Source organism: Ambystoma mexicanum, chromosome 13 (genome assembly GCF_040938575.1).
Source record: "Ambystoma mexicanum isolate Mex_15411 chromosome 13, UKY_AmexF1_1, whole genome shotgun sequence".
Lineage (NCBI taxonomy): Eukaryota > Metazoa > Chordata > Amphibia > Caudata > Ambystomatidae > Ambystoma > Ambystoma mexicanum.
In genome coordinates this window covers 523,258,122-523,281,169 of record NC_090938.1, presented here as the reverse complement: position 1 = coordinate 523,281,169, position 23,048 = coordinate 523,258,122, and the positions used below count along the sequence as shown (strand labels likewise).

The 23,048-nt window shown below is 48.0% G+C and overlaps 1 protein-coding gene across 5 annotated transcripts in view; it reads right to left on the bottom strand.

The window, feature by feature from the left end:
- Positions 1 to 23,048, bottom strand: part of LOC138521417 (spermatogenesis-associated protein 21-like) — a 1,690,677-nt gene that overhangs the window by 668,439 nt on the left and 999,190 nt on the right. For all 5 annotated transcript variants that reach the window (XM_069634222.1, XM_069634219.1, XM_069634221.1 and 2 more), the window contains one exon: positions 21,099 to 21,219. In XM_069634222.1, coding sequence (XP_069490323.1) covers positions 21,099 to 21,219 — 121 coding nt within the window. The remainder of the gene's footprint in view (positions 1 to 21,098; positions 21,220 to 23,048) is intronic.

The following is a 23,048-nucleotide window of genomic DNA, read 5'->3' as shown; positions in this document are numbered from 1 at the left end:
TACCCAATCGGTGTCCTGTCCGCGGAGCGAACAGGGAAGTGTGTCCGTGGAGCGGACATAGATATCACTCATTTTTTGTGACCTACTTTTTAGTCGTTTTAAAAAAAAATGATTGGATGGATTTTCACCAAATTTATAAAAGCACGCTTTCAGAACCAAGCCGCTGTTCCTGCCGCAAATTTGGTGAAAATCCATCCAGCAGTTTAGGCTGTAGGCGTGAGCAAAGTTTTTTCCCCATTCAGTCTATGGGAAAAAAAAAGGTTTTGGGACCCCCCTATAACTTTGCCCCCGCTGGACCAAACCTCACCAAACTTTGCAAAAGAATTCAGAGTGGGCCATATACTTTTTTGCAAAGTTTGGTGAGGATTCGTCCAGGGGGAGCAAAGCTATAAGCCGCCCAAAAAGTGCTCTTCCTATGGGATTAGCAACTTAACCATAACTACACAGCCACTACCGTGGCTGTGTAATATATATATATATATATATATATATATATATATGTAATTCGAACAATTGTGTTCGAACAATTTGGGTAATATACTTGTACCAAGTCTGCTTGTACAGGTAGCCCCCGGCAGCGCCCTAAGATGGGCTTTGTGAATCATCTATATTGTGTTGGGCTTTGCTCCCTAAAATGCATTGCTGGGGTGGGAAATGTGTTGCGCTTAGATGGATTGTTGGGGTGGGAAATGTGTCGCACTTAGATGGATTGTTGGAGGTGAGAAATGCACTGCACTTAAATGGATTGTTGGGGTGGGAAATCTAACAGACATAGATGGATTGTTGGGGTCCGGAAAGGTACCACACTTAGCTGTATTGTTGGGGTGGGAAATGTGTCGCACTTAGATGGATTGTTGGGGTGGAAAATGTGTTGCACTTACGATGGATTGCTGGGATGGGAAATGTGTCGCAATTAGATGGATTGTTGGGGGTGGGAAATGTACCGCACTTAGCTGGACTGTTGGGGTGGGAAATGTACCGCCCTTAGCAGGACTGTTGGGGTAGGAAACCTACCACACTTTGCTTTATTGTTGTGGTGCGAAATGTACTGCACTTAGCTGTATTGTTGGGGTAGGAAGTGTGCTGCACTTAGCTGGATTGTTGTAGTGCAAAATGTACTGCATTTAGATGGATTGTTGGGGACAGGAAATGTGTCGCACTTAGCTGGATTGTTGTGGGTGGGAAATGTATGGCTCCTAACTAACTGTACTAAAATATCACCATTCTGTATACTCACCCTCAAACTCTGACCTAAACATAACCATACCTCTACCACACCACAAACCGCACATATTTTACAACACCCAACATGAACCAAACCATGCGCAGCCACATCTCAACACCATATGATGGATACCAACAAAAATGCACCTATGCTCACTGACCACTTTCTCCGAACTGAAGGTGCCAAAAGCACATCAAAGCTCTCTTGCTCTTCTTCCTCTCAATCCAACTAACAAATCCCCCAACCCCCTACCCACTGCAGATCCGCCAGAGCACCAAGAGGCCACGCAAGTGGCAACAGTGCGTGGTACAAGATCCATTAACATATAAACTTCTTTTCACAGTGAAATCATTGCGTAGCATTTGGCTGAGGAATTAAATATACAAGAGCAGTAACAGCACAAAACTGAAAAAATACAACAATTAGCCTTGAAAACGTACTTGTTGGTATGAAAAACATGCTGGCGATGTGCCATTTAAGTATCTCAATGCTATGGCAGGTTTGCCATTCAGGCATTCAATGTGCAATGTTGAAAAATAATTGATACTTTGTGTTAATAGAATATTTGCTTGTGAAGAATGGTGGAGTGCCATTAAAGCATCCATTTGTTGAAAAATGATTCCTTTTGTTTTTTTGCGATCTTTGCATATAAGTTTGTGAATAATAGTTAAGGTTAAAGTTACTTACCTGTAACTATTGTTTTCCAGCATGGGTCTGGCATGGATTCACATGCTCATGAATATTCCCCGTCGTCAGGCTGGAAATCCTCGGAAAAAAAGAAAAAACAGTATCACTTAAAAACTGTATTTCTCCTTTTAACCAATCATTGTCCTCTGGGTCATACTGCCCCATCCAATGACAGTCCTCTCCTTAAGCCCCTCCTCTGGCAGCCATCTTCAGATTTGATCAAGACGACCCACACAGGGGATGGAGGGAGAGTTTGCATGTGAATCCATGCCAGACCCATGCTGGAGAACAATAGTTACAGGTAAGTAACTTAAAACTTCTCCAGTATGGGGTCTGGCATGGATTCACATGCTTGTGAATAACAAATACATAGCAGTACAACATTAAACAACCATAGGAGGTGGCAATGGTCAAAAGAAGCAAATAACCTTTACTTCTGGATAAAGCTGTCACAAGGTGTGGTGGGGCCCGGGGCAAAACATTTGGTGAGGCCCCTTACGATTATTTGCACTGGGCCAGCAGTAGCACCGCCGCAAACAGTAGACACGAGAAATAGCCCCTTGAGTTTTTGTGTGGAGGAACTGAAATAAGGGTTTATTCCTGCAACTGCAAATAAATTACAGCAAAGTTAGGTTTCTCTACTGAAGAAAGGTTTATGCCAGACTAACTTTTGTATCATATGCATACATATATATATAGGATGGCATGCTGGCGTGTGGTGCGAGGAACCAGCATTAAGGAGTCCTCTGCCCCTGTATGTGCATTAAAACACACATCATACTCCATGACATGTACAGGGGAGGCTGGTGAGGGGTGTCCAAACCAAACAAAAGTGGTTGAGAGGGGTTCTCACTCACAAGAACATGTTTAAAACATTGGGTTAAAATGGTGCATTTTACATCACTTTCTTAAACAAATTGGGTAGAACAGTTTGCAGTTGGTTTTGTATGGTAGCATATGGATAAAGCCAATAGTTGCAAGCCACAAACCATGTACAGGAACATGTTCAAATGAATTTCAAGCCACCTTTGCCCACAAAATATGCCAGAATAAAAATATGTTCATGCTGGCTGTTCCCATGTATGTTCATGCAGGCTGCACCAATAATTACCAGTATTACCACATAAGGACTCCCAGCCACTAAAAATGCCATGCCCCAGAAAGTATTTCCAGGCTGGCTGCGCACCATCAGTGTTATTACTGGCTAGCCTGGCATACCTTCAATATGGTCCAGATTAGCCATGTAGTATCAATTATGTTTGCTCTACCCTTGATTCATGGTCCTGTGCATCAAGTGTAAAACAAAACAAGCATTAGCAACGGGCTTTCGTGTAGGCATGATTAAGGCACTGCTGTATTGGAATTAACTGGCCATTGATGGTTGCAGGTGCAAAATGGTTCGGGAACCTGGGCATCTAATAGCAGTGCCTGTCAAATGCCTAATACTTATGCACAAGCCAAAATTGTTGGCTTTGCCTATGCTTGTTTTTAATAGGACTTCAGTAAAGGACACGCATGGTAGTTACAAATAAAGTGGCTGAAGGTAGACCTGGTCAAGACATTTTTATTACACCAGTGGTGTGTTTACAGTGCGCATTAAGTCATTCACTCTAAGAAGACTCCTTTGAGAAAACACTGGCAGGCTCTTGAGTGCAAAGTTTGATGGTAAGACTTGTTTAAAGCTAGCTCAAAGTGTTCCCATGAGGAGGTGTTTTTGGGAAGCGCGGGTCAGGGGCTAGCAACCTGCTGTAGCCATTATCTCTGGCACTGGTGTGCAGTGACAGGCCCTGGAAGAGAGTGGGGTAACACGTGGGGGCACAGGGAGCATGTAGTAGGGGGATCTCAGTAGGTAGTGAGAGAGAAAAACTCCCAAAGAGATTTTAGAGTGGAGATTTCAGAGAAGAGTCCGGGTGATGATCCATAGGAATCCCACTGCATGCTATGAGGAGTGATAGCTATGAGACAGTTAAGCTAATTACATTGGACATCAGAAACCAATCAGGGTAGAGAACTAAATGAACTGGGAATAAGGGAGAAAAACACAAAAAGGTCACAAATTAGATTGAGACACCATGGTGCAAAATTGTAGTAAAGCAGAACTTCCTGTGGGATGCCAATGAACAGAATGGCCATTTAGCACAAATGATGGTGGGACATTTTGGAGCGTAAATCGCAGAAGAGGGCAAATTATGCAGGAACAATAGGAAGCACAATGGGCAGAAATCGGAAAATAGCACAGATTACGGTGGGTCACAAGGGAGCAAAATCACAATATAGCTCAAATACCAGAAGGACACAAGGGGACAGAATAACTGTGGGAACCAGTGGTCAATATCGCAATATCGTACACATTACAGTGAAACATAATTATAGCACCAGATATGGTGGAGCTCCCTGGGCAGAATTGCTGTGTGAGCAAGATCACAGTGCAGCATGAATTAGAGGGCAACATGAAGCAATGCCACAGTATACTACACATTGTGGAGGACCACCAGGGGCAGAATTACGGTACCACACACAAGCGCAAATTCACTCCATAGCACTTATTAATGTGGGACACCAGGGATCAAAATCACAGAATAGGACACAGTTTGGTGGGGCACCAAGTGGAAGAATTACTGTGGGACAACAGCGAGTAAAACCACAGTATAATACACATTACAGATGGACCCCTGGGATTAAAATCATAGTCTACTGCAAATTATGGAGGGACGCCATGGAGCACAATCACATTAAGGACAAAGGGACCTTAGTACTGCCCACCCTCAAAAGTGCACATCTGATGTGAAAGCATCAAGTTCAGGTGCATGCGGACTGCATGACGTTGGCAATCGAATTGTGCGTAAATGCTAAACAAGGGCACTAAACAAACTCTGATGATATATGTTCCAAAAAACAAATATACATTGCTAGAAGGCTGGCAATCTCACTGCTTGATTGGTATAATGGTGTGGTGCCTGACACTGGATTACATCGTCAGCTACTTGCCTGGCACTGATGATATCAGGTGTGGAGGTACATAAAACCCACCACCAATACAAGTGCAATTAGCACCCTAGTGCAAAACGCATATTCTTCCAATGCATTTTTGCACCAGGTCAAGCATTGGCTGCATTGAAATAATGTTTTTTGCATTAGGGACATTTATGCCAGACAGCTGAGCTAAGTGCACATGCACAGGTGCAACGTTTCTGTAATTTTGCCCCTGACCTCCTCGTGATTTCTTCTCGTCTGACCAAGTTTTTCTTAGTATCAAGTAACAAATTAAAAGTTTGTATTTTATTTGATTAACTATCCAATAGTTTAATCAACTCAATAGCTGAGAACAGATTGGAGCATTGCAGCGTGAAAGACCTTGCGAAAGCCCCCGTAGCCTTATTATCCAACCCCTAGTGAGACATCAGCAAACAGTTTTACATATCAATAAAGTGGGGCTGAGACAAATGTAAAGCAATAGGTAACTGTGGGTCACCTTTTCATAAAATGCAAAATGTCCATGGAGTACTGTACACCATTTTTTTAAATAGAAATTTTACAATTAACGCAGACCTTGCTGAAAAGAAAAAATTACTTTCCAACGAACAAATAACACGCAACCTGCCAGAGGCACAATGATTTGTGCGTCAACAATCCATTTGAAGCAAATTGTAAAAAGCCTATGGCGCTGGGTTGATGCGGGTTACATTCGGTCTCTGAAATAGTGGGAAAGCATTGCACCCCTCATCGTGAGCAAGGCGCGTTTACTGATTTAAGTCGTACTCCCAGCCAGAAGCGGCGGAACTGGATCTGAGTGATTCTGAGAGGCCGCACAGCTCACCTACGAGCCCTGACGTTCGCATTATTTTGCAGTTATTGCAGGGGCTGAGAGCAGGCAGCACAGTCCATCCACAGCACAGTCCCCTGTGTGAATAAATGGCGAGGAAAGGGTGCCGCGAGGCCCCTCTCAAGCGCGAGACCTGGGGCAGTTTTCCCCTCCTGCACCCCCCTCGTGACGGCCCTGCGAACAGACTCACCTCAAGCGAATAGGTTGCGTAGCACTGCTTGGACAGCCCTGGACTCTTCCGTGGAATCCCTGTCGACACAGTAGAACTTTATGAAGGTGTGCATGGCCCACCACGTAGTAGCCCTGTAAATGTTCAGCAGGGGCTCAACAGACAGGAACGCGATTGTTGCAGCAATCGCTCTGGTGGAGTGGGCTCTCGGACGGCCGGGTGATGCAGCCGTTGAGCCACCTTGAAATGGAAACCTTGGACAAGGCCTTCCCATGGTTCACAGGACCAAAGTTCACAAACAGTTGTGAATTCTTCCGAAAACCCTTTGCGCTTTTCACGTCGAACTTCAGGGCACGAGCAACATCCAGCGAGGGCAAGGCTCTTTCCGCCAGCGACGAAGGTTTCAGAAAAAAACAGGTAAAACCAAAGGCTCGTTGAGGTAGAATTCCAACAGAACCTTCGGCATGAAAGAGGGGTGCATAAGCGGAAATACTCTAGATATGTGGAAAGTCAGGTACATGGATCTCACCTACACTTCTGGCAGAGGTGATGGCCACACGGAAAGCCGTTTTCCAGGACAGAAACTTGTGTGGAGCCTGATGTATAGGCTTGAAGGGGGCCCCCATGCGCCTTGTGAGAACCACGTCGAGTACCCACGCCAGGGCAGGAGCCTTCACCAGCGGAAAAGTCCTTTGAGAAACTCCATGACGAGTCCGTGGGACCAAAGCGAAGATCTTGCTGTGGACCTGGTGTTGCGGGAGATAGCTGCCAGATGTACCTTGATGGATGAGTGAGCCAGTCTGGCCATGGCCACGGATAGCCAGTACAGAAGGATCTGTGGGACTGTGACCCTCAGAGGGGTAATCTTCCGTGGCCGGCACCAAGTAGCAAAACACTTCCACTTGTGACTGTAGCACTTCAAGGTCGACAATGCCCTGGCCTTGCCGAGGAACCTACCTGCAGTAAACTCATACCCTCCAAACTCTAGGGCTGTAGGAGCCAAGCCCTCAAGATTCAGAGATCCGGGGTTGTGATGAAGGATTGCGCCTCCTTCTCTGGTGAGAAGATCAGGAACCACTGGCAGCTTGACCGGAGGTGACGCTGACAGGCTGAGAAGGTCCAGATACCAAATCTGCCTCGGCCACACCGATGAGTATCATCCTGCATTGACACTGTCTGAGTGTGCTGATGACTCGTAGCAGGAGGGAATGGACGAAACGCATACAGAAAGAGTCCTTCCAACGTGAAGGAGAACGCATCCCTGATGCTCCTCGGCTGGTGGAATATGCTGACAAACGTCTGGCATTTGGAGTTCGTCGCCTTCGCAAACAGATCGATCTGGGGTCTGCCCCATTTGACGAACAGTCGGTCCACCTGATCCTGATGAAGCTCCCACTTGTGGCAGGAGCGCAGTTCCCTGCTGAGGGAGTCAGCGATGGTGTTCTTGACTCCCGCCAGGTGGAGAGGGACGAGGAACATCCCCTGTCCAACGGCCCGGTGTCACAAGTCCTGCGCTTCCTTGGAGATCGCCGGGGATCGATTGCCTCCCTGCTTACTGATGTAAAAGATGGTAGTGGTGTTGTCCGTGAAGATCCTCACCACCTTGCCTCTCAGAGACTTGAGGAACGACTTGAGGGCCCAAAACCCTGCCTGTAGATCCAGGATGTTGATATGAAGATCATTCTCCTCTGACAACCACGAGCCTCTGGCGTGCAGACATCTAGCGTGTGCTCCCCAACCCTCCATGGAGGCATCCGTGGTGACTGTCTCCTGGTATGGGGGTTTTGAAACCCTGTGCCTTGGGCGATGTTGAAGCAGAGGCCACATCATCCTATCATTCAACGGAATTCTTCATGGAGCGAAATCCTGTCCATGAAGATTCCGGACACCGGTATCCAGGGGGTGTCCAGGAATTCCTGTAGAGGTCGCATCTGCAACCTGCAGAGACGGACGAGGTAGATGCAGGACGACATCATGCCAAGTAATGACTTGATGGCCCGCACTGTGGCCGTCTTCGTCGACACAACTGTTGCATCTTTCCTTGAATGGCTGCTAGCCTCTCCTCCAATGGCGACGCCAGGCAAGGCACTGGGCCTCACTATGACTCTGGCGGTAGCCGTGCCGGTAAAACCGGCATGGCTGCTGCCAGAGTCATTTATTTCCAAGCACCCGGGAATGAGCAATTGCCGGGGCATTACAGCCCCAGAGGACATGGTAATTGACCATTCCCGGGCGCCGGAAAGTATTAGTTCCCATTCCCTTTTGAGTCCCATTGGACTCAATTGGATTGGGAAGGCCGGATGCACCGGCACCATTCAGAAATGGTGCTGGTGCATCCGACATGGTCTGCTCGCGGGTGCCGGTCTGCCCACCAGGTCAGACCTGGTGGGTGAAAAGGCACCACGAGCAGTACTCGTAGTTTGCCGGTCCGGTAACAATGGTACCGGCAAGCTTACCGGTACTGTTGTTACCGGACCAGCAACCTCATAATGAGGCCCACTGTATTGAATCTAGCATCTAGGAACAGCACGTTCTGCGATGGCATTAAGCAGGACTTCAGATAGTTGACAGAGAATCCCAGATCCGTCAGTAGTCAGACGGTCGTCTCTGTCGGGCAGCTATTGCGAACGGGCATGTATCAGCCAGTTGTCCAGGTACAGGAATACGTCTATGCCCTGCAGATGCAGATGTGCTACCACTGGTGCCAGGCATTTCATGTACACTATGGGGGCCAACTTCAAGCTGAAAGGTAGGGTCTTGAACTGGTAGTGCTGTCCCTGCACCACGAATCATAGAAACGTCTGATGTTTCTTCTGAATGGGGAAGTGCAAATAGACGCCCTCCAGGTCCAATGACTTCAAGAAGTCTCCTTTTTCCAGTTGGCTGAGCACATGCTGCAACGTGACCATCCTGAACTTTTGGGACTTTAGGTATTTGTTCAGATGTCGTAGGTCTAGGATGGGTCTACAGCCCTCTGTCTTCTTTCTGACTAGAAAGTATCTGGAATAGACTCCGGAGCCCCGTAGCCATTGGGAACCAGCTCTATCGTCACCTTTCGCAGCATGGCTCGTACCTCTTCCAGAAGCAGAGGTATGTGCTGCTCCTGACGGGAAACCAGAGGGATCCGTGGACATCTGTGTTCGAACTCCACGGTGTGTCCTTGGGTGAGGGCATCCAGCACCCATCTGTCGGTGGTGATCTTTCTCCACTCGCTGATGAACCGCGTCAGCCGGCCTCCCACCGGGGTGCACAAGTAGGGGCCCAACGTTCCGGTCGGTTCAGGCTTGCTTCGGCACTGGCGATGCTGTCCCCCGCTACCGTAGGCCTGCGAACGGCCTATGTAGGCTTCTTGCGTTGAGGATCTGGAAGGTTGTCGGTACGATGTGGAGAACCCTTTTGAAGACCTGCTCTACTTTCCCCTGGAGGAGCGAAACGAAGACGAGCAGTGCTGCTGGAGAGTGCCCAGGGAACGTGCCGTCTCTGTATCCGTCTTGATAGCCTGGAGGGACTCGTTGATGGCCTTCCAAAACAGATTATCTCTGTCGAAGGGCATGTCCAGCACCTTTGTTTGACCTCCTGACAGAAATTTGTGGCTTTCATCCAACCTTGTCGACACCGTTCCCCATTTGCTGGAACCCTGTGTTGGCAACGTCTAAAGCCACTATGATGGCGTGATTCGACGCCACTTCCCCTTCCTGGAAGAGAGCAATGGCCTCCATCTTCTTATCGTTGGAGAGGAACTCCAGGATCGGACCCAGCTTGTATCACAATTCCCTGGCCTACCTGGCCAGGATCACCAATGCGTTGGCCGCCTTCATAGTGGACGCTGCATTGTAAATCACCTTCTTTCCCATGGCATCCATCCTTTTCCCCCTGCTGTCCAGAGGGACTGAGGATGATGAGGACAGGTTAGCGGACTGCTTCCTCGCGGCCGCTAATACCACCGAATCTGGTGATGGCTGCGACCTCAGGCACTTGGGTGCGCAGTCCGGCACCCAATAATTCTTCTCCAGCATATCCCGTATGGCTGGAGCCATGAAAGGATTCTCCATGAGGGCCAAGCCCTCCTGCCAAACATCGTCCAGAAAAGGCACCACCATGATCGTCTTCCTCTTGGTCTTGTGCCTTTGATACAAGAAGCCCTCCTTCTTGGTTTCCTCTGGCTCCAGCTGGAATAGCTCGGAGGCACTGGAGATCATGGAGTGTAACGATCCCACTTCATCCGGTGGGGACACCGTATGCGGAGCATCCAAGTGTGGTGATTCACTGTCCACTGGGACGATGTCTTCGTCATCATCCGTCATGGAGGCCGTGTCTGGATCTGCTGGGGGAAAAGGAGCCCAACGTGGTGGAAGAGGTTGATATTGGGGCGTCAGATGACGCTTCCTCTTATTCGCTGGAGGATGATCGGGGACCTTGGGAACCACAGGTACCGGAACTGGAGGCATCCTCATCTGGATCTCTGACACCAAGGTGTGTAGAGTCGACAGAATATCCAAGGAAATGTCCCTCCGCTGAGAAGACAGAACAGGAAAACTAGGACCTGCGCCATCGTCGCTGTCCTCTTCAACGTCCAGCTTCATAGTGGACACTGCATTGTAAATCACCTTCTTTCCCATGGCATCCATCCTTTTCCCCCCGCTGTCCAGAGGGACTGAGGATGATGAGGACAGGTTAGCCGACTGCTTCCTCGTGGCCGCTAATACCACCGAATCTGGTGATGGCTGCGACCTCAGGCACTTGGGTGCGGAGTCCGGCACCCAATAATTCTTCTCCAGCATATACCGTTTGGCTGGAGCCATGAAAGGGTTCTCCATAAGGGCCAGGCCCTCCTGCCAAACATCGTCCAGAAAAGGCACCACCATGATCGTCTTCCTCTTGGTCTTGTGCCTTTGATACAAGAAGCCCTCCTTCTTGGTTTCCTCGGGCTCCAGCTGGAATAGCTCGGAGGCACTGGAGATCATGGAGTGTAACGATCCCACTTCATCCGGTGGGGACACCGTATGCAGAGCATCCAAGTGTGGCGATTCACTGTCCACTGGGATGATGTCTTCGTCATCATCCGTCATGGAGGCCGTGTCTGGATCTGCTGGGGGAAAAGGGGCCCAGCGTGGTGGAGGAGGTTGATATTGGGGCGTCAGATGACGCTTCCTCTTATTCGCTGGAGGATGATCGGGGACCTTGGGAACCACAGGTACCGGAACCGGAGGCATCCTCATCTGGATCTCTGACACCAAGGTGTGTAGAGTCGACAGAATATCCAAGGAAATGTCCCTCCGCTGAGAAGACAGAACAGGAAAACTAGGACCTGCGCCATCGTCGCCGTCCTCTTCAACGTCCACATGGACCGTATGTAAGCACTCTTGATGTTTGTCGTCCGTGAATATTGTTACAGCTGTTCTTTTGTTGTAATTTCTTAGTAGTCTGCAGTAAGATTAAACATGCTGCTGAAATAACCTATCAACATATATTAATCCTTTCACTGCCCTAAGGGCAAATATATTGAGTGAAAAAACCTACGTATGCTGTAATGTAATGGTTTAACACAACAAAACCCTTGAAATGGGCATTAGTTGGCTGTAGCCTAAGGCAATACTTGCACTATTTTCTCTCATGTAATTCAATGTGTGAGCGCAGAGCAGGGGTGTTGCTAGGTCTGGAAAAGATCTGGGGCTATGCTAATTTTGGGACTGTCGAGACTTGGGGCTAGCTAGCCTTTTCGGTTGTAACCACTGAGCTTCTATCCGGGGCTACAACCAAAAGACATGGGGCTATAGCCCCCTCAGCCCCCCCCCCAGCAAAGCCTATGGCGCAGTGAATATTGTTACAGCTGTTCTTTTGTTGTAATTTCTTAATAGTCTGCAGTAAGATTAAACATGATGCTGAAAAAACCTATCAACATACATTAATCCTTTCACTGCCCTAAGGGCAAATATATTGAGTGAAAAAATGTTAGTATGCTGTAATGTAATGGTTTAACACAACAAAACCCTTGCAATCCAGCAAGTGTTGGTTTAAAGCTATGCCACCTTAACTCTGAGCCCCCATTGTGCATACTGAGAACATCATAGATGATCTCACTTATGACATTACTTATAACATGAACAGTGGCGTTACTGGAAATTAAAGCACACTGATGACAGCTATGACCTGTTACTACATTGCCTGGTGCAAGTCCCAAGTCACCAAAACTACCCAATGGGCCTGGCCTGCATCCATGGCCACACTGATCACATTCCCCAAGCCTGTCCAGCCATCCAAGGTAGCTACTCGGCCTGCCTGCATGGCCAAACTGCCTACTCCATGATCTAGGGATTTGGCTGAGGCCCCGCCAGGCCACCAAAGGTAGCCACATTGCCTGGCCTGTAGTCAGGCCCAGAGGCCCAGTTACTACCTCCATATTGGGTCCATGGATATATTGCACTTCGGTTAGACGGACAGAATGTTTTACTCTGACTGTTAGTTTCCTATGATGTACAATGTGATGTTATCTGTGATGATGTCAGTGTTATCTAATTTACAGTGATGTTATCAATGCTGTGATGGTGATGTCACAAATGATGTTATTGGTGATGTCATCAGAGTACTCATTTGTAACTCAATGAGGGGGCTCAAATTTAAGGTGGTGCAGCTTGCAACACTTGTCAAATTTCTAGGGTTTTAATGTGCTAAAACATCACCTTAATGGCATTTTCATGGGTTTTGTTGGGCTATTTCACATACCACCTGCAGTACTAAAGTTGTTTACAAAACAGAGAGTAAAAGTGATGGGTAAAGGTGATTTCATCTCATTTTTCTGATCACTTTTGAAACCTCAATTGATGCAATGCACGATGAGAGTAATATAAACTTTTTTTGGCCGGGATACCCCCTTCTCTGTCCAATTTTACAAAAACGTACTGGACGTATTTACACTAATCCACCAAAAGGCACATCTGCACCACTTTGTGCCCAACCTGTTTCTTATATGGTGCAACTCTGTCCAGAGGTTTTACGCTTTACGCATGTTTAAAGAATGCTTTTTTTGCAAACGGCAAAATGAAGGGTCTAGTTCCAAAAACATGTTTTTCTCAACACGTAATAAGTTTTCAATTTGGGGTGAGGGGTATGCCAGGGAATATTTTGGGAATGTTTCTGCTACATACGTCCATATATTGTGTCCCATAGGAATTCATTGAAGTCCCTGTAGTGAAACTGTTAAAAAATAGATATAATTGAATTTGTGATTCTGCGCTTTCCTACAGGTCAAAAATCTGAGATTGGCAGTTGAACGATCCAGCTTGGTTGCATTTAAGGATATGGAATTTAAATGGAAAAACATATTTAAGAAAAAGGAGAAAGAGAGGAAAACAAACCATTTGTCAGATTACATTTTCTAGAGATGCTATATCACATTAGTTGGATGCTCATTCTTATTAGTACCACATCTTTTGTGGATTATGGACCAGAATCGGTGTCCATCAATGTTGTTAATCAATAGTGTGTCTCGAAGGTGTGTTATTAATAGTCTTTACTCCTCCACCATATTGTTCATATATTAATTAGATTGAGTCCCTATTGTATCTCTGATGTATGTAACATCATACAAGTGGGCCATATTCATGCAGTACATATAGTGCTTTACGATGGTTAATCTCACCACATTGTATACCATTTTATGCCATGAGCATTTCTTTGTGACTGTTGATTTGTGCTTAATTTGTCCAAGCATGCAGTTGCCACCAGGACGGCATAGTGTCAATCACCTTAGTGATTGGTAACATATTAGTTATATCGTTTCTCACCTTAGGCTCGTATGTTTCAGCCCCCACAACCGCGCGAGGTGCCTTCCCCCCGGTGGACACAGGGACGGATACGGACACAGCGACGATGGATGACGATATCGGTACAGCGTGCGGATCTTCACAACGAGAGCGTCCCCTCCGGTCGAGGTGGGATTGTTTCATTCCATGGTCGCCAAAGCGTTCAAAATTTTGAGTTTACGCCCGAGGAAACCAAAAAGGTGGGATTCCTGTGCCAGAGGCGCGGGGCCATGAGGAAAACCATCATGGCAGCGCCCCTTCTGGACGATGTGTTGGAGGAAGGCTTGGCCCTCTTGAGGAATCCTTGCACCGTCCGGGCCAAAGAGATAGGCTGGACAAAAAGTACCAGGTGTGGTACAAACTGGGCCTGATTCTTGAGTTCCTGCCTGACTACAAGAGGACAGAGGCAATCGCCCTCTTCCAAGAGGGAGAGGTGGCTTCTGACCATGCCATCACAGTGGTGCTGGACATCGCAGAAACAGGTTTCCGGCAGATGGGGAGCGGTGTCTTCCTCCGTCCTCGAGGCTAGCTGAGGCCAGGAATTTCCATCAGGAGGTCCAGACGAGGGGGCTGGACATGCCCTTCGACAGAAAGAGTCTCTTTGGGAAAGCTGTCATCGAGTCCCTCCAGGCCATCAAGGCGGATACAGAGACAGCTCGTGCACTGGGCACTCTCCAGCAACACTGCTCTTCCTTTCGCACCTCAAGGGGACAGTCAGAGAGATCGACAAAAGGATTCTCCTCGCCGTACCGTCAGCCCTCCCGGTACATGACCCAGAAGGCCTACAGAGACCATTCCAAGGCCTACAGTGGAGGTGGTCAGAGCTGTCGTCGGCCCTAAGACGGAATGCCAGCGACGAAGCAAGATTGAACAAGCCAGGTGGGAGGCCGGCTTACAGGATTTGTGAGCGAGTGGTAAAAGATCTCCACCAACAAATGCGTGCGGGATGCTCTTGCCCACAGACATACCTTGGAGTTTCAGCAAAAGTGCCAGTGGATCCCTCTGGTGGCCCAGCAGGAGCAGCACATCCCTCAACTCTTGGAGCAGGTACAGGCCATGCTGTGAAAGGGGGCCAGAGAGCTAGTTCCACGACGACTCCGGGGCTCCGGAGTCTACTCCTGATACTTCTTAGTCAAAAAGTAAACCAGGGGCTGGCGACCCATTCTAGACCTGCGACGTCTCAACAAATACCTCAAGTCCCAAAAATTCAGGATGGTCATGTTGCAGCACGTGCTCGGCCAACTGGAAGTAGACTTCTTGACATCGCTGGACCTGGAGGATGCCTACTTACACGTTTCCATTCACAGGAAGCACCGGAAGTTCCTACACTTCGTAGTGCTGGGACAGCACTACCAGTTCAAGGCCCTTCCCTTCGGCCTGAAATCGGCCCCAGGGTATTCACAAAGTGCCTGGCACCAGTGGCGGGCCACCTGCGTCTACGAGGGATACACTTGTACCCATACCTCGACGACTGGCTCATCCGGGCCAGTTTGCGATAGTTCGCTGTCGTACACACAGAGATGACCGTTCAGCTGCTGATGGATATGGGGTTCTCCATCAATTATCTAAAGTCCTGCTTGACACCATCGAAGAACATGCTGTTCCTAGGAGCCAGACTCAATACGGTCTGCTGCCTGGCATCGCCCTCGGAGGAGAGGATAGCAGCCTTTCTTGGGAAAAGGCTGTTGCCAGTAAAGACCGGCATGGTGCAGACCATCAAGTCGCTGCTCGGCATGATGTCATCTTGCGTCTACCTTATCCGGCTCTGCAGGTTGCCGATGCAACCTCTTCAGGAGTTGCTGGATGCTTGCTGGATCCAAATGTCCGGAAGCTTTGCGGACAAGATGCCGCTCAATGAGGAGTTCCGTCCAGCGATAAGGTGTGGGGTGTTCACTCAAACGTCGCCCGGGGCACAGGGTTTCAAAAACCCCCATACCAGGTGAAGGTCACCACAGACGCCTCCCTGTAGGGGTAGGGAGCCCACAACAGAAGTCTGCACGCCAGAGGGCTGTGGCTACCAGAGAAGGATCTACATATCAATATCCTGGAGCTACGGGCAGTGTTCTGGGCCCTCAACTCATTCCTTCCATCTCTGAAGGTCAGGGTGGTAAGGATATTCACGGACAACAACACCACGATGTTCTACATGGGGAAGCAGGGGGGCACTTGATCCCTGGCGCTCTCCAAAGAGGCACAGAACATCTCTTGCTGGGCCGTCAAGCAAGAGATGTTCCTCGTCCCCTTTCATCTGGCGGGAGTCAAGAACACCATCGCCGACTCCCTCAGCAGGGAGTTGCGCTCCTGCCACGTGTGGGAACTTCAGCAGCACCAAGTGGACTGCATCATCATCAAGTGGGGCAGGCCCCAGATCGATCTGTTTGCGACGGCAGTGAACTCCAAATGCCACAAGTCCGCCCGCAGGTTCCACCGACCGAAGAGCTAAGGGGGACGCGTTCTCCTTCCCATGGGAAGGCCTGATTCTGTACACGTTCCTACCGTTGGCCCTCATCCTGCGAGTCATCACTCAACTCAAACAGTGCCGATGCAAAATGATACTCGTCGGCCCGACATGGTCGAGGCACATTTGGTACATGGACCTTGCCAGGCAATCAGCGTCGCCTCCGGTCCAGTTGCCGATGGTCATAGATCTGAGAAGGAGGCACAACCCTGCATCACGACCCAGGATCGTTGAACATGAGGGCTTGGCTACTGCAGCCCTAGAGTTTGGAGGATATGAGTTGCCAGCGGTGTTCAGGGAGGTCCTTTGCAAAGCCAGAGCGTTGTCGACTCTTAAGTGCTACGGTCACAAGTGGAAGCGTTTTGCTACGTGGTGCTGATAGCAGGAGATCACCCCTCTGAGGGTCACGGCCCTGCAGATTCTTCTACACTGCAGTACAACGGGGCACATTTTTGTTTTGCCCTACACTAACACTCAGAGGATGTTTGGTTACTCTAGGTGTGATTAAACGATAGGCTGGTGACAGCAGTGACTTTTCCCCACTTTTTGAGGATTTTCAGTTTAGCCTTACCGCGTTTACCGCGTTTGGCTACTATCTGTGGCTACTGGTCAAACATGGCTGTACCACAAGATTTTTCACCTGTTCTTTTGCCATCTTGTCTTTTAGCCTTCTTCCTGGCCTGAAAGACCTGAGACCCGACTGAAGGAGGCCTGGCAACCAACTTCTGCTGCTGTCCTGGCGGAGCCCTGTCTTGCTCTTGATCTTGAGTAGTCCTGCGAAGGAGCTACGACCCTTGGAGTGGATGGACCATTCATTCCCGACGTCTGCTCGGTGCCCTGCCAAAGGAAGCCTTCGAAAGTGCACAGGAACCGTCATGTGGCTGACCAGCTTCGTTTTTGGGCTACCGTGCTGCCAGCATCACCATACCCAGTTTTGGACTGAAACCCGGGGATCCTCAGCTGGCCCTGCAAGACAACCTCCTGCGGAATTTCTGCGCCCTAGCATCAAGGGGACCCGAGATAGAAGGAAAAGTCTGACCACAGCTGCTGAGTCCTTTTGCATAGCCGTTCGCAGTGACCACCGTATGAAATTTACTTACCTGACCCGAGTCCAGTCCTGAGAGGGGTGCTGCATCAAGTTTTTCTGCATTCTTCGACTGAGAATCCTTGCAACAGTAAAAGACACCAAACAGAGATCAGCTCGAACCTGCAACCCTAGGGAATCAAGGACTGCGGCTTTCGGTGGGAAACGCAACGTCGGACACTCTTTCTTTTTTGTGCCAAGTCTCGGGAAGAATCTGAGTATGGGCGTAAGTTACAGAGTTTAAAACCTACCCATATACTCCCATTTAAGTCAATGGGCTTACAATAAACCTTATTTCTAACACTTTTGGCTTTGCCATAACTTGCTTGTGCAAAACATCTTACTTTTGGGACTACTTTTGAGCATTACTCTAACTTGATCCCTAACCCTAAGAACCTTTCACTTGACCCCAGAGATCCTACCTGCATTTTTCCCTGCATGCTAAGTTCTGTGGAACTGTCTCCTGAACTATTGGACACAAGGCTCCAGGCAACTTAGGGCTGGACAATTTTATATAGGGATCATCTCTGTGGACCTTTTTGTGCATAATACTTGTCTAACCTTTCCTATGAAGGAGTTTCTTATTTGTATTATGCCTTATAACCAAGTGAATGTATATATGCATTTAGTTTGATAATGCTGTGTGATACGTCTACCTGCTTGGTCATACTGCCACTTTACGTGCTTACCAAATCTGAAGATGAATGCCAGAGGAGGGGCTTAGGGAGAGGGCAGTCATTGGCTGGGGGCAGTATTATCCAAAGTACAGTGATTGGTTTAGAGGAGAAATGCAGTTTGTAAGTGAAAGTGAAACTCTATTTTTTTTTACTGACGATTCCCGGCCTGACGATGGGGAATATTCATCAGCATGTGAATCCATACCAGACCCCATTCTGGAGAAGTCAAGAAACACATTCACCTGATGAATTGCAAAGTGAGCCTGAGGTCAAACGTCTGCTTGTAGTCATTTATCTATAGTGTGTTTTGGCCATAATTAAATAACTGTATTTTTACACATCCTGTCTAAGTGTAATCTGTGATTCCCATTGTGTGACCTCATTGTGGACCCATTACAAGCTCACCCCTCTGAAGAACTTAGCCTAGACCGCCTGTCACTGCTACCTAAACTGGTTTGGCTACAGCTTCCCAGAGTTGTTCCTGTTACAATATAAGTTGGCCTTCTATACATCTGTCCACCAGGCCAGAGGATACAAAATCAGTCCTAACACACGCCTCTATCAAGGTGCATTTGTTGGTTATCTCCTGCTAGAACAGGTCTCCAGGAATATCTTCTCTTTGGTCCCACCGTCTCGCCAAGGAGTTCCTCAAAGAACTGTGTCGATTTTTCCAGCCGGTGAAGGCCCGGCGTGGGAGCTCAACATGGTGCTGACGAGGCTCATGGGAGCCCCCTTCGAGCCTAAGTATCAGGCCCCTCTTAAGTTCCTCTCGTGGAAAACTGTTTTTCTGGTGGCCATCACCTCGGCCAGGAGGGTGGGAGAGATCCAGGCCCTGTCCTTCCACGAATCGAGGGTGGTGCTGTGGACGCACCCCTCCTTCATGCCGAAGGATCCGTCGGATTTCCACCTCAACGAGCCTTTGGTGTTACCTGTGTTTTTTCCGAAACCTTTGTCACTGGCTGAAAGAGCCTTGCACTCGCTGGTCATGGCTTGTGTCCTGGAGTTCTACGTGGTATGCATGAAGAGTTTTCGGAAGACTTCTCAACTGTTCGTGACCCTTGGTCCTGTGAACCATGGGAAGGCCTTGTCCAAGACTTCAATCTCAAGGTGACTCCCTGGCTGCATCATGCACTGTCATCGTTTGGCGAACCGACCCCTGCCCGGCTGTCCGAGAGCCCACTCCACCATAGCGATCGCGGCAACGACAACGTTCCTGTCTGGTGTGCCCCTGCTGGACATCTGCAGGGCTGCTACGTGGAGGTCCATGTACATCTTCACGAGATTCCACAGGAATTTCAGGGAGGAGTCCAGAGTCGGCCAAGCAGTGCTACGCAACCTTTTGGCTTGAGGTGAGCCTGTTCCGGAGGTAAGATTGATTGCTTCTGTTGAGCCTTGCCACCTCCCGTGGTTGTGTAATGTTTTACTGCTATGCATTCTTTATTCATGACCGTGTGAATCCATGCCAGACCCCATGCTGGAGAAGGAACAGGTTACTTACCTGTAACTATTGTTCTCCTGCATTGGTCTGGCATGGATTCACATGCGAACCCTCCCTCCTACCCTTCTTCCGGCTCTTCTTGGTCATACTGCCACTTTACGTGCTTACCAAATCTGAAGATGGCTGCCAGAGGAGGGGCTTACGGAGAGGGCAGTCATTGGCTGGGGGCAGTATTATCCAAAGTACAGTGATTGGTTTAGAGGAGAAATGCAGTTTGTAAGTGAAAGTGAAACTCTATTTTTTTTTACTGAGGATTCCCGGCCTGACGATGGGGAATATTCATCAGCATGTGAATCCATACCAGACCCCATTCTGGAGAAGTCAAGAAACACACTCACCTGATGAATTGCAAAGTGAGCCTGAGGGCAAACGTCTGCTTATGATGCAACAGGGCTGACAAATTGGGCCCGATTTTCAAAACCTGTTTTTTTCAAGCAAGATATGGGATGTCCCAGCGCATCCCTTCACTTATGCAGAAAAGGTTTGCACTATTCACAAAGGGATATGCTAATCACAGATGCACACACTCTGATTCCTTGTTCCACCCTCTGTGTGCAACTGAATAAAGCAGGTGGGTGAAGGGGCCATGTTTGCACATTTCAAAGTGCATATCAAATTCAGAAATAGGATGGCCTTTGAAATAGGTAGAAAACAAAAACATTCCCCTGTGCGGAACAAGTTCAGGTGAAGACACATTTGTTTTTATGTGGTACAGCAATGGTAAGAACCACTCCTCCCTCACTTGTATTTCCATCCCTAAACCAAGGAGGGCTCAGCTCTGTGAATGCAATTCAAGTGAGTGCTGGGAGCTCATCTTACATAGGTGTTGGGTATGTGAGGACGTGGCCAGCACATCATGTGCACTGGTGCATTGTCCCCCTGAAATACACAGGTCACCTTTATGAATAATGACCTGAGCTTTACTCAAAATAATGCAAGTAAAGAAAGGGCATTCCCGAAAAAATGCTGTACCATCACATCTCGCTCAAAAGATTCAGCAGCTTATGATCTGCACCTGAGGCCCTGGGTTTCACAGTTATCCCCAAAGGCCTTATGTCAATCAAAGAAGGTGCAAACAGGTGCGCCTTACAATACATTCACAAAGGGTTTAGGGCATCATTACAGTCTGAGTGGATATTTGTGCAGGAATATCACTGGTGGCCATTGGCACTACCGCCAGTGTTATTCCCGAAAATCTGCTCAATTACAGCTTTACCAGGGCACCAGTGATAATGGTAGTAGTACAGCTAGAATACCTCTGGTATTCTAGAAATATCACTGGCTGAATTGTTCTTTTTCTTATCAATATCCAGCCGTGTTTTGATAGTGGAAATTAATAGTTTACATTAGTGGTTCATACTAACAGTGTACATTCCTGGGCCATAGGGTCAATCCTGACCATTTTATGCATTACATTAGAAAAGTGATGAGAGTGTGGGCATCCAAGATCTTCCCTTGCCCAAATGTATTTTGCCAATCAATAGCTCCCTTGTCTAAAAGGCATTGTCCCATGAAATCTTCTAGGGGCAAAGGCATTATGACTTACTTTTCAGTCCCTCAATGCATAATAATTTACTCATTAAAACATAACTGCATGGCTGCAAATTTCATTATCTAGTCAACTGATGAACAGTCAATCTACTCTCACAATATTCATCCTCTTATTCCCACTCACTCAACTATCTCTGCCGTAGACTTGTCCGGGAGGGCTGCCATTTCAACCAGCTTCGACAAAGCATCGATCAGCACAGTCTCCAGGGCCTCTTCATCGCTGATGGGTTGCTGGTGACTTTTGTCTAAATGTGGGGAGTATACACAACAAATTCTTCAGATCAAACATGTTTACATTCCAACTTGTTAAGCAAAAATATTCTCAAACTACTTTACATACAGAGATACTGATGGACAGGTTTTTGTCCGTTGTGTTTTCATGGGGTGGGAGGCGCCGACTCATAACTAGGCAAACAGGTTTTGTGCAAGCTATCCTAGGCTCACCTGTCGGTAGAATTGGCTAATCACTAAAGGTAAACATTTATGAGCAGAGTGGGGTGAAAGAATGTGGGTACCTTAGCTGAGTGCCTTTGGTGCCCCTCTGCTGGGTGGTTGGGGGGTGATTGATTGTCACTGCTATGTGCTTTATGGTGGGAGTGCGTCAGCTACAGGTGCCTCTGCCAGGTGCTTTGAGGCCGGGGTGGGGTCGATGGTGATTGCCTGTACTGGATTGGGAGCACAAATACTGGTACCTTTGTCCGGGATTTGGGGGCCATGTGTATTCATGCAACGTGCCATTGGATGGGGTGGCTGCCACTTACCAGTGCTAACTAAGGGGTGGGGGGCCTCAACCTTGTTGCTGTTGGGATAGATGAACAGGTTATGTTGACATATATGCCAAAATTATTCATTCTCTTATGGAGTACCGCTGAGTCCTTGATTTTTCTTTGTCTTCTGGTAAGTGTAGCATATATTTTAGAATGTGCGAAGCAGCCAGAACTATATGTCCCAAAATGCAAAGAAAAAATTGACTAGCTTAGCTTCCCTTGGAAACAATGGAGCTTGTTGGCATATATTCCACTTCCAAGTGCTTGGGAAGGTGCAGGTGTTTATGCCAGGGCCTGGCGCCATCCGCTTTGTGGGGGTGGGAATGCGGGTGCCTCTGCCTCGGGGTTGAATGATTGATAGGGATACAGTGTTACTAGCCAGCATGCATGTGCCTTTGCTGGTGCTTTGGTGGGGGGAATTTCAAGTGCCTCTGCCAGGGCTTGAGTGGGGTTGGGGGAGTTTGCTCTGTCAGGGGTCTCGGGGAAAGAGACACAGGTGCATCTGCTGATACTTTGTGTGAGGGCAGAGGCGCAAATTCCATACCAAGCTATGAGTGTGTAGTCTCTGCTGATGCTTCTGAGGAGGCACAGGTGCATCTGTCAGCGCTTCAAGGGGGTGCTTCTGTCAGTGCACTGGGGGAAGGGTGGTAGGAAGGAAAGGTGTCTCCATCAGTGGTTCAGGGGTACCCGTGGGTGCCTACGATCTTATTTCAGGGAGATGTATAGATGCCACTCCCACTATTGGCGTTAGGTGCTTCTGGGTTAATGTATTTACCCACTATCACATACTCACTGTCGGCAAGTGAACGCAGTAACACAACTTGCTTAATACAATAAATATGCAAATGGCCACACAAGGATTTTATGAAAAATAGTATTTCATTGTCTGAAAAAAGGTAAGTAAAATGTTGTGAAGGTTACAGGTAAGGAAACTTCAGGAAAGAGTCTTTTTCAGTTATCAATGGTCATGAACCTACCATTTACAGTCATGGCAATGTCCATTGTCAGACAGTACCTAGTTTGGCTGTCAGTACCCCAGTAGGTCAGGGACATGTCTGGATCTGTAGCATCTTAAGTGGCAGTTAGTTTTACATAGAAATAAATGAGAAATACATACTAGCTTTTGATTGGATGAGTGGGAAATGTTTCCTGATGAGGCATGATTAGGAAGAAAACATTTTTCTGACAGGTTTTTGAGACCGCTTCTTTTGCTTGGTTTTTGTGGTTCCCTATATATTTATCCTGAGTCAGGTTCTGCCAGATCTCACTGCGGATATATCTATTATATGTATGCGGATTTTTGAATG